Genomic DNA, 12,084 nt, shown 5'->3' with positions numbered 1-12,084 from the left:
TAATCACATATCAACAAACATTTTAGGGTAGGATTCATCACACACAAGCTTAGCCTTCTTCAGGTGTCCAACATAAACAGCTCAAACAGGCTGCCTCTCCAGTCAGTAACGAAAAGGAGCACTTCCACCCCCAGGACTCACCTCAGGCTGGGAGGGATTGCTCTCTGGACCTCCTGTCTGTCTCTCCATAATTACAAGCAGTAGCTTTGATTAGCCCGCTTGCTTAACTTCGAAATGTCTAAAACTGGTTGAAAGCAATCCTAGTTCTAGGAACAGAAATGCTCTTCCTCATGGACTCCTGGCTGGTAGGGCTCTGTGTAGAGTGATGGACAGCATGAAGAGTTAAAAGAAGATGGTGGAAAAAATAAAACAAGACAATTTAGTATGAAAAGTAAAAACTGCATTGTCCTTTGGTAAGCTAGCAATCCTGATGTTAATTATGCACATATATATATGTACACACATATATACATATATACACATCAGTATGTTAAATATTGCTCTGCTATATACAGAAACACAGATTGTGCAGGTGTCGTTGTAGAGACGGACACGGCACTGAATATCAAGTTGCAGCAATCGTGTATTTTGTTTTACAAGCAGTGCTCTTTTATATCCTTTTACCTGGTTGCTTATCTGTGCATATACTCTACCATTCTACTTTTGACCAATCCGCTCTCACCTCACAGGCCATCCAGCCATTACAACTGTTGATCACGCGCTCTTCATGCTCTGGTCAAAGCCAGGATGTTTGCCAACCCTTACCTTGTTTGCTCAGATCTTCTCAGGATTCTCCGGTCTCCTCAAGGGTACACAGGTATCTGCTCAGGGTCAATATTAAACTTGTATTCTGATCCCTCGGACCAGCTGAGGTCTCCCACATGCAGGGGCTGAGGTTTGCTGACTGATGCTGAAGTGCGTATACATTCCATATATTTATAAAAGAAAAAGTATTTCTAGTGCAGGAACACTACGTTATTTTCAACACCATTACAGGTTTCACTTTCTTAACATGGAAACCAGAAATTTGTCTTTAGGAGGCGTGTAACTCTCTTCTTGTCAGGGTCAAACTCAAATTGCTTTCTTCCATGGAAGAAATAGAAGAAGTCTAGGGAACAAAAAACCTGGACGAATTATGATATAGCAGGTGTAAAGATTAGTATGCTTTAACAACATCCAGAAAGAGTTCAAAAAAACTTTTGGATACACTTACACTGCCAACAGCACCTGCTCCCAGATGTAACCTTTGCAAAATGGTGCACAGCAGCATGGGGACACCTCCCTTGGCAAACCAGGCATGTGCACATTGCATAATATACTTAATGAATCCCTACAAAAAAAATATCCTCTGTGTTTTTGCAGTTTAAAAGGTCTGCTGTTATGGAATGGAAGTGTTGAAACCCTCCGGAAGGGTGTATTTCTAACCACCTGTGGGTAGGTATTGCACAGCCTGGAGTGTGGCACAGAGCACAGCGAGGTGTGAGCGGCTACAAGCTTGCTGGGGTGCCACCAAATACCGTGCAGGGAAGGAGAGATCCAGCCTGGGGCAGCTGTGTCCACACCACCCTCTAGGAGTGAGGGCTGCAGTTAAGGATCCCGAGCACCACATGTAACACTTATTCTGGAGGAAGCTGATAGATATGCTGGAAAGCAATTGACGTGCACGGGATTTGATGATCAGGAGATGAGGAGCCAGAAGACAACTGAGAAGCTGTGCCATTTATCAGTGTGGACGTAGCCTTGAGCCTGTTCCAGCATCCCCCTCATGCAGGAGAAGCTAGTGTCAATTACTATTCCCAAAGCATTGCCATTTTATGTCAGAGGGCCAAGCTGTGACAGCCTTACAGCAGGTAGACCTTATGTTGTTGAGTGGTGCTGTCTTGAGTGGTGCTCTTTATGGTGTGAGGTGCACATCGACATGAACGCAGATATATCATTCTGTCCTTTAGAGCTGGCCTTCCCAGCTGTGAAGCTGTCACCAAAGGTATATCATCAGGATTTTTCAAGGGGGTAAAGTGAAGCATGGGAGTGTTACGTGACTTTCAAGGTCTTGTTGGTCATCCTGAGGGCTACAAGCGGCATTTAGAAGTGCCTTCCTCTGTCCAAGCACTCTCAGCCCTATGACCCTGAGTATTTCATACAGATTTTATTAAGAACAGTTACTTACTTTCATGTTGAAAAACAGCATCGATATTCCCATTAATTCCTGGAAATGCATCTCTTATCAGTAGGGGCTTTCTGTCCATAGTCTGACTTCTTAACTGAGAAAAGATAACTGAGAAAAGATAAACCTCCTAGTGTCAATGAAAACTACAAACAACTCATGATTAATCAAGCTTACCTCATTACCTTGTACCTACCAACATGTAACTGAGTTCATTGAAGACTGTTGATGTCATTCAGGTAGCATTGAGACACACGAGATGTGCCATAAATAATTATTACTCTATTAGCTGCACTGGAAGAAATGCTTCTGTTTACATCAGCTCAAGATGTGTCTAAGAATATCTAATACATCATAAATATGCTAAATATTTTTTTCTAAAACAATCATAGAATCATAGAATGGTTTAGGTTGGAAAGGACATTAAAGATCATCGAGTTCCAACCTCCCTGCTATGGGCAGGGACACCTCCCACTAGACCAGGTTGCCCAAGGCCACATCTAGCCTGGCCTTGAACACCTCCAGGAATGGGGCCTCAACAACCTCTCTGGGCAACCTGTGCCAGTCCCTCACCACCCTTAAAGTGAAAAACTTCTTCCTAATGTTTAATCTAAACCTGCCCTCTTCCAGTTTATATCCATTCCCCCTCGTCCTATCACTACATGCCCTAGTAAAAAGTCCTTCCCCAGCTCTCCTGTAGGCCCCCTTTAGGGACTGGAAGGCCACAATAAGATCTCCCCAGAGCCTTCTCTTCTCCAGGCTCAACAGCCCCAACTCTCTCAGCCTCTCCTCATAGGAGAGGTGCTCCAGCCCTCGGATCATCCTCATGGCTCTCCTCTGGACATGCTCCAATAGGTCCATGTCTTTCTTATGTTGGGGACTCCAGAGCTGGACGCAGTACTCCAGGTGGGGTCTCACAAGAGCGGAGTAGAGGGGCAGGATCACCTCCCTTGACCTGCTGGCCACAGTTCTTTTGATGCAACCCAGGATACGGTTGGCCTTCTGGGCTGCGACTGCACATTGCTGACTCATGCTGAGCTTCTGGTCAATCAGCACACCCAGGTCCTTCTCCTCAGGGCTGCTCTCCAGCCATTCCCCACCAAGCCTGTATTTGTGCTTGGGATTGCCCCAACCCAGATGTAGGACCTTGTATTTGGCCTTGTTGAAATTCATGAGGTTGGCTTGAGCCCACCTCTCCAGCCTGTCCAGGTCCCTCTGGATGGCATCCCTCCCCTCCAGTGTGTCTACCTCGCTAAACAGCTTGGTATCATCGACAAACTTGCTGATGGTGCACTCGACCCCACTGTCTATGTCTGCGACAAAGATGTTGAACAGTACAGGTACCAGTACCGACCCCTGAGGACCTGTACAGTTCAACATCTTTGATGTTCAACAGGTCACTGCTTTCCAAGGAACGCCACTCGTCGCTGCTCTCCACTTGGACATCGAGCCGTTGACCGCAAGTCTTTGAGTGCGACCATCAAGCCAGTTCTTTATCCACCAAGTGGTCCATTTATCGAATCCATGTCTCTTCAATTTAGAGACCAGGATATCGTGTGGGAATGCACCTAAAGGAGAGGTAGATATAATCTTATCTCAAACGTAAGTTAGATTTCTAAGGTTATAAACAGATTGCTTTCACATTTCCTCTCTGTAAGAAATGTTTATCAGTAAAAATATGGTATTTTTTTAAGTTATAAGTTATTTTAAGTCATTTTACTTAAGTCATTTATAGCAGGCTGTAACATTTAGAATTAGAAGGCTTCTGAAAGCATTTTCCTTCTGTTACCTTTGCTCAGTAAGAGATTTAATGATCAAACTGTTCAGCTGAAGTCCTTCAAGCTATGAGAGTGAGAACTAAAATGTGGAAGCCTGATGTTCTGCTTAAACTACAAATATGTGGCTGAATAATTATTCCAGGATGACCTCTGTATATACAATGACTTGGGAATTGTGGTGGCAGGAAAGAGAGAAGTTGTGCCACTCATCTGCAAAAGTCCAGGTTACCTACTGCTTCTGTTACAGGAGCACCTCCTTCAGTTGTTGGGAGTATACATCCCGTAACACAAACCTGAGTAGTAGCAGTTAATTCTTTGCAGTGCATGGCCTTTATCAGCAGCTTTATGAAACTATCTGTCGGAAAAAAGGTGGGATGCTCCTTCTTACCCCACAGAAACATCTTTGATATAAATAGTGAGGTTCTGATTGATTTCCTGAGCTGACTGGTGGAGCTGTACGATGGCTTTTTTCCCCAAGGCAGTGAAAGGAAAAAAATAAACTAACTAACTAACTGTTAAATAATTAAATAGATTAAAAGGAAAGCTAAAAACACTGTTTCACTTCCCCTTCAAATATTTTTCCATAGCTAGTTGTGACACTGAAAGAGATTACCAAAAGTGTATGACTAATGCATCCTAAATCATGACAGGATATTGATCATGTGATTATGTTTGCTCCTGTTTAGGAAAGTAGCACAGGAAATATTACCTCCAAAATTTGCTATGAAGTAATAAGTTTTCCCCTCATTTACATTATAAAAAGCAGCACCTATTTTGGTAACATCCTTTGAAAAGCCCAAGGTGTAGATTTTTTGGGGGTATCCAGGAAGTATGGTATCTCCTCTCACAACCCAGAATTCATTCCCTATCAAGAAAAGTTGATAAAAATGTGTTATCAGAATCTTCTTTTGGGAATGATGAAATTCTTTTAATGAAAGCTAATATTTTAATGGAAAAATACAGAGAGAAAATAATGGTTGCTTGAAAACATTTTACATACTAGTTCTAGAGTCTAAAAAAAAAGCTAGAATAGCTCTTTGTAGCAATTTTTATGAAAACTGAAATTTCAGTCTTCCTTCATACTTATGTTAGTTTTCCACAAGCTAGGAAGAAGCATGTATTATTGTTTTTAAATTCAATAGATAATTGTCCAGAAAAAAAGGAAAATCATTACATTTATTTTGGCAGAGAAACTTTTCCATATTGACATTAAAAAATAAGATACATGTTCCTTATCTTGGATAATATTTTTGTTGTCTCTGTCATTGATATACACCAACTTACAAGACTAAATTAAAGCTTGTGGAATCCTACAGGAGGAGCTTAAGTGTTTATTAAGCCAGACACAACTCCCAAGGCTACTTGGGAAAACAACACAAGAAAATAACAAAAAAACATTTTACCTTCAAAAACTACAGTTTTGGGGGTTTTTTTTTCAGGAATTTCATATGCAGCATCAACACCAGGTGGCAGCCATGGCTGGAATGAGGGTATTACATTAAAATCAGATGCTCTGACTGCAGGATACTTGCTCCAAAAATGCCTTACATAAATATAGAACAGGTTTTAAATAAAATCACACACACTAATGCATGAAACCACATCATGGCAACCAAGGCAGGATTTATCTGACTAAACCCAGCCATGTTCTCTGACTTAGTCACCCTAAGCTCCCTGTCATGTCAACGGAAAGAAAGTTATTTCCATGGTGGGATTCCTCTGATCTTGATGCAGACATCTAAAATAGGTCAGATGAACCGTTTTGTCAAAACAGTTATTATTTTCCCTTACGCAGAACGGGAGCTCAGAGAGGCCTGTCTCACATGACTGGTATGTGGTAAGATTTTGGGAATGAAACCCCACCCTGGGGTTACCAACACCAGCTTAGAGAAATGGTTTGTGTGCGTGAGGATCTTCTGCAAAATAACACTTTACTAGCATTGTGGATTCAAAACTCTGAGGTCAAACCTCCCTTTAATGTTGTTGTTGGGTAGGGTCTGAAGCAGGAGAAGCACAGCCTTACCACACAAAAAGGAGGGGAATCAGCCCTTTTACCCCTTCTTCTCAGTTCTTTGGGCTGTGCTGCCCTGGAGAGAGACATTTTGTCTGAGTTTAGCACTGAATCTATTATCCTTTTAGAATCTATTATCCTTTTAGAATCTATTATCCTTTTATTTTTTATTAAACTAAAAGGAGGGGAATCAGCCCTTTTACCCCTTCTTCTCAGTTCTTTGGGCTGTGCTGCCCTGGAGAGAGACATTTTGTCTGAGTTTAGCACTGAATCTATTATCCTTTTAGAATCTATTATCCTTTTATTTTTGTATTATACTAAATTAAAACTGCAGGGGCTCTTCGAGCAGACATTGTGTCAGGATGGGTAAACCCTCAGGTCTCTCAAGGCAAAGACAGCAATGAAGGTGCCGAGTGTCTCAGGGCTGGTGGTGCCTTTTGCCAAAGCTGAACTCTCCCAAATACCAAACACTTGGGACTTGCTTACAGCCTAAAGTGAAAACAGACCATGTTTTCAGAGGAGCCATCTTTCCCCATCCTATTCATAGCATGACCTGTTTCAAAGGTCGTATTCCTCCTTACACCTATCTCTCTGTCTTTCTGCACCACCACCTTTGTTTTTACCTCCCACCTTTTATCCCGATTCGCTGTCTTGCCTTCCTGCCTAGAATGACTGACATTTTGAGTAAAGTAATTTTTCTATACTGTGGGGCATAATTTAAAATGATACCCAGCCATTTTACTTACAGAAAGCTGACTTACTTGTCTTTGAAGAACATTATTTCTCCATGGAAAGTGGTGATGGCATCAAAAGTTAAATTGGGGCCATGGGTGTTTGGCAGTGCAGGACCTTTTGACTTGATTGGGTCTTTTATCTCCATAGATTCCCTTTGGTCATTTGTGGCTGTTAGAAAATGGTCTTAAAAGAAGCAGTTTATGGAAGAAATTAAAGTGAAAACTCTTTCAGGTATATCCAGTACACAAAAATGTCACTGAAAGGTATTCCAAAGTCTTTGAAATTATAAGCAGTAGTTGATTAGTAGTTGATTAATAATTTTGAATTACCAGAGAGGTACTGAATACCATTAATAACATCCTGATGAAGTGGGAATACTGAAGGGTCAAACTTCATCAGAGCATTGGGGTCTTTGGAATGGAAAAGTTCCAGTGAATGAGCAAACTCATGGGCAGCAACATAAAACAGGTTTGTACCTGAAAACAACTAACAAAACACCTAATGGGAGAGCTGTGTCATTTTGTTTGTCCTGAAAACATGAAGGACATGAGCTAGGTCAGAATCTTTTAGAACTGCTTGCCTAAGCGAGTGAAGCTGTTATGGGAAATTCAGTTGGAGATGAAATTCTGGTCAGAAAGAAAAATAATAAAATAATTACAGTAGAGTAAAAGGAAATAGTCTATAGACCCTGCAGAAGTCAGGATGGGAGAAGGAGCCTGTACCAGTGCAGGGGATATAACTGTGTGGGGAGAGACGAACAGGTTGGAGGACTGGGGAGAAGGGGGCTGCCAGGTCCCTCAGCTCCCTCCCAAATAGATCTCCATCTTGTCCCTGGCAGAAGTTCAGCTGGGGCCTTAACTTTTTAAATCAGAGGGCTCAGAGTCTTTTTATAGCTACAGAAACCAGCTGCTCAATAGTCCTTCAAATCAGTCCCATTTTTAAGCACTTCTTGAGGAAGAGAGGAGACAGACACTGCAACCTTGATTTCATGTACAGCCTGCTTCAGGAAGGGCTTGGAGAACCTAATTTCCTACCCTATGTGTTTTTGGTCCAGGTTTCATCTTCATCGAAGTGAGCATCTCTGCCAAAGTCCTTGCCAGGTGCGTAGGCGTGAGCAATGGACCCTCCTGGGCCATCAAAGGGGATGAAGTCGTTGTGACCTGAGAAGCAAATTGCATACACAGCTGACTGGAGGTTATGGAGTTAACAGATCCTGGCCATGCACAGAGCAATCTCTGTTTTGCTTATTTTGTAAATTTTCAAGTTCCTCTTCCACACAGATTTGCAAAAAAGCTCTATTTTACGCATGAAAAACTTAGGAAAATTTGAACTGATGCATCAGGAGTGAAATCTTGGTTTCCTCAAGAAATGGGTGGACATTTGTATACTGCTGCCACAAGGGAAGAGGAGGACATGGTTTAAGTTGAAAAATATTTCATTTTTTGTTCATAAGGTAAAATTTTCATAAACTCTGTGTCAGCAGCCATCAGGTGGTCACTTGAACCTGAGTGGTAATTTGATGGCAGAAGCAAGATCCTGGGAAGACTGTAAACCCTTGAATGTAGCCTCCAGAAAAGGATTTAAGGACATGGAGGTTACTTGCTGTGCCTGCACGCTGTGCATGGCCCAGATGAGTGGATTTGTTTGGGTGGGAACAGAGGAGCCGACTAGAATAGTGCATGTGTGCATGACTGTTAATGAAAGACGGAAGGCTGCTGGTAAGCCTACCCTGAGGGAAATGCCAAAAATATAAGCCTTGAGTCTGCCTAGAACTTATTTAGCCCACACAAAGCACATGACTAATCCCAGGAGTGTAACTAGAGTTACCCACTCCATAAAGCTCCGAGTCTGGGTATATCCCACAAGACTCAAGCCTCTTGTGGTTTCTGCACGCATTGGGCATCATATACTAGGTGTACATCCAGTGAACTGCAGGCAACTCATTACATTTATTTTCTCCCTGCTTCCTTTCATCTGCCTCTGTACAGTCCACCAAAGATCTTCAAAAGTTGTAGCCATAGCACCTTGAGCATGAACTGTGTTTTTCTATCTGCTTGTTCAACCTGACACTGAAATTTGCCCATGCAATCTATGAGAAGAAATCATTAGCATTTCAGATCGACTGCTCCATATAGGCAGTGACTTGGCAATAATTCATAATGGTTATGTAGAGTTTTACCTCTGGCTGTAAAGGACATCAGTATGTCTGCATCACCTCCATCCTTCTTGATGAATTTCAGTGGGGTCACACTGCTCCAGACATTTAACACTTTCTTGATCGCTGCATTGACATCTGCTGGACACAGGTCTGGTGTGTAGTTTAATATCCTTTAAAATATAAGATAGAAAACCAGCAGTGTTCTTACAACTTACACTGTGTAACACACTGCCTTCACATTAAGAATTCCACTGTAATTACCTGTATGTCAGAATTTGTTTTGCTCATTTTGGTTCTCCTGCAAAGATGGAGAACCCCGCTACGTCCAGGAATCCACAACGATGTTTCTGTACCGGGTCCAAAGTGCCAGAATTCAGTTTCCCCGTCACCTCCAGCCCAAAGAATTCCTGCATTTCTTTTATTTTTTGTGTCATTTGACTATTGCTTTTCCAAATGAAATATTCTCCATCTTTCTTAAAGCCATAGTAATTTTCCAGGAACTTCTAAGGAAAAAAAAAAGCCTTTTAGGACTCTCAATGGTGTTTGCTTTTGAAGATCATAAAAAATTATACTAACACCACTTCAGGCATGTACCTTTGTTACTTTTCTTTCTGTTCCATGGGATTATGGGTAATAGAGTTTGTTAAAGCCTGTATGAATATTTTTCTCTTAATTATAGTTTTTTGCATTGTATTATCACTAGAAGTGTTTTGCAGTTTACTCAGAATACATTCAAAATTAGCATTTGTCCAATAAATTGTTTGTTTTCTGGTTATGTACCCTCCACTTACCCTGTGCTCTAGGGTTACCCAGGATCCTTTAGAGCAGGCAGTGCAGAAGCTGTTTGAAATATGGATGGATGGCTGGATACAAAATTTCAGCAGTAGTATCCCATTTTCCCACATTTTTTGACAGTAATAATTCAGACAAAACAATATCCTTATTTTATGAAGAGTTATGTCTCAGGATACCAGAAATCACATAAAGAACCACATTTCCACCTGAACCGCACATCAAACATAGACTGACTCAGGTTTTTAATTATTTCTAGACTCAACACATAAGTGAATGCATCATGAGTTTTAATTGTTCTCTACAAAAAAATAAACCAAGAATGAGTCAGGGTTTGAGAAGCCTTTGTCATCATGGGACAGAATACAGCCCCCTCTATTTTGAGGAATACTCAATCATGTTATTCATTCTACTGGAATTTGCAGAACTAGCTCCTCAACTACTGTATACTAGTTCCAGAGAATGCAATGGATGCTCAACAGTTGCTGATCTCCTCAGAGGTGTACCTTCGTTACCTCAATAAGCTGCATGCCTCCTTCTTTCTTCTGTCTTGTATCTGTGGGAAAAGAAAGTGCTGCACATAATAACAGGAGAAAAAGGACGTTCTCCTTTTTAATTTTCACTTGCCTTTAGAAAAGTCTTCTTTGTAGTCTGCCACACACTTGCTTCACCTTTATATAGTATATGTTTGCTTTATAAAGCTTTCCAATTCCTGACTTACTGATTCTCACAATTTCTAGTTAGCATCAGGGCTTGTGCGAAACAATGGTTCTATCATGAAAAAGCTTAGCGCTGCCTTTCATCCAGGTTCCAACCCTTGTCCAGGTTTTGCAACATGGAAATATGATTAATGAGGAGATAACAGACCTGTAATTCTTTTTAATAATCTTATTAACATTTTAGTTATTAAAATGTAGTTTTGTTCTCAAAAAAGCTTAAAGCCTACTTCTTTAATGTTTTTCATTCAAAGTCCCTATTGATTGCAAACGGGTTGTTGAAGTACCTGAAGGGAAAAACATTCACAGAAGGTTACAGGACTGTAGACTACAAGTAGAAAAAAACAAAAAGTAGGGGTTTTTTTTGTAGTTGCCTGTACAGGAACATATACAGGGACTTTTGGAGATTATTGTAGTGCCACTGTCTCTCCCTTTGGTAGAGTCCTTCAAAATTAGAAGCTTAATGCCGAAACTCCCTGCTTGTAGAAGTAGTGCTTTGTTCATGCAGTTTTTCTTTGATACAGTTCTCACCTGGATGAAACTTCCTTTTGTCTGAAGGAAAACATGGACATCCCGCAAGGAAACGAAAACACTGTCTCAGCATAGCTAAACTCATTGTAAAAATTGAGCCAAGGTGTTTGCGTAACACTTTTATTCAGCAGTTTCCATTGTTCTCAGAGAGTTGTCCAATTACTTTGTATTTAGAATCATAGAATCATGTAATTGTCCAAGTTGGAAGAGAACTTTAAGATCATGAACTTCAACTGTTAGCCTAACACTGCCAAAACCACCACTAAACTATGTCCCTGAGCACCACATATACCTGTCTTTTAAATACCTCCAGGGATGGTGATTGAACGGCCGCCCTGGGCAGCTTGTTCCAATGCTTAAGAACCCTTTCTGTGAAGAACTTTTTCCTAATATTCAATCTAAACCTCCCTTGGTGTAACTTGAGGCCATTTCCTCTTGTCCTATCACTTGTCACTAGCGAGAAGAGGTTGACCCAAACCTCTCTGCAACCTCCTTTCAGGTAGTTGTAGAGAGCGACAAGGTCCCCCCTCAGGCTCCTTTTCTCCAGACTCAACAGCCCCAGTTCCTTCAGCCGCTCTTCATAAGACTTGTGCTCCAGACCTCTCACCAGCTTCATTGCCCTTTTATGGACATGGTCCAGCACCTCAATGTCTTTCTTGTACTGAGGGGCCCAAAACTGAAGCCAATACTCGAGGTGGGGCCTCACTAGTGCCAAGTACAGGGGGACAATCACTTACCTAGTCTGGCTCACTACACTGTTCCTGATACAGGCCAGGATGCTGTTGACCTTCTTGGCCACCTGGTCACACTGCTGGCTCATATTCAGGCAGCAGTCAACCAGCATCCCCAGGTCCTTCTCTGCTGAGCAGCTTTCCAGCCATTCTTCATAGAATCATAGAATGGTTTAGGTTGGAAGGGACCTTAAAGATCATCCAGTTCCAACCCCCCTGCCATGGGCAGGGACACTTCCCACTAGACCAGGTCTCTCAAAGCCCCATCCAACCTGGCCTTGAACAATTCCAGGGTTGGGGCCTCCACAACTTCCCTAGGCAATTTGTTCCAGTGCCTCACCATTTGTTCCAGTGCCTCACCATTCTTCCCCAAGCCTGTCGCACTGCATGGGGTTCTTACGACCTAAGTGCAGGACCTGGCACTTGGCCTTTTTGAAATTTATACTATCGGCCTCAGCCCATCGATCC

The 12,084-nt window shown here is 41.8% G+C and overlaps 1 protein-coding gene across 1 annotated transcript; it reads right to left on the bottom strand.

Moving 5' to 3' along the window:
* Window positions 1–1,007: 1,007 nt before the first annotated feature.
* On the bottom strand, window positions 1,008–10,926 carry LOC104290323 (stromelysin-1-like). Its single transcript, XM_009889412.1, is given in 11 exon segments — window positions 1,008–1,108; window positions 2,168–2,294; window positions 4,665–4,807; window positions 5,346–5,485; window positions 6,715–6,871; window positions 7,018–7,164; window positions 7,723–7,848; window positions 8,868–9,016; window positions 9,108–9,349; window positions 10,154–10,265; window positions 10,886–10,926. Coding segments are annotated over 11 exon segments (1,485 nt in total).
* Window positions 10,927–12,084: the final 1,158 nt, after the last annotated feature.

The sequence above is a fragment of the Charadrius vociferus genome, unplaced genomic scaffold (genome assembly GCF_000708025.1).
Source record: "Charadrius vociferus isolate BGI_N301 unplaced genomic scaffold, ASM70802v2 scaffold87, whole genome shotgun sequence".
Classification (NCBI taxonomy): Eukaryota; Metazoa; Chordata; class Aves; order Charadriiformes; family Charadriidae; genus Charadrius; species Charadrius vociferus.
The sequence above is the reverse complement of the archived record's forward strand: the minus strand, read 5'-3'. Positions and strand labels throughout refer to the sequence as shown.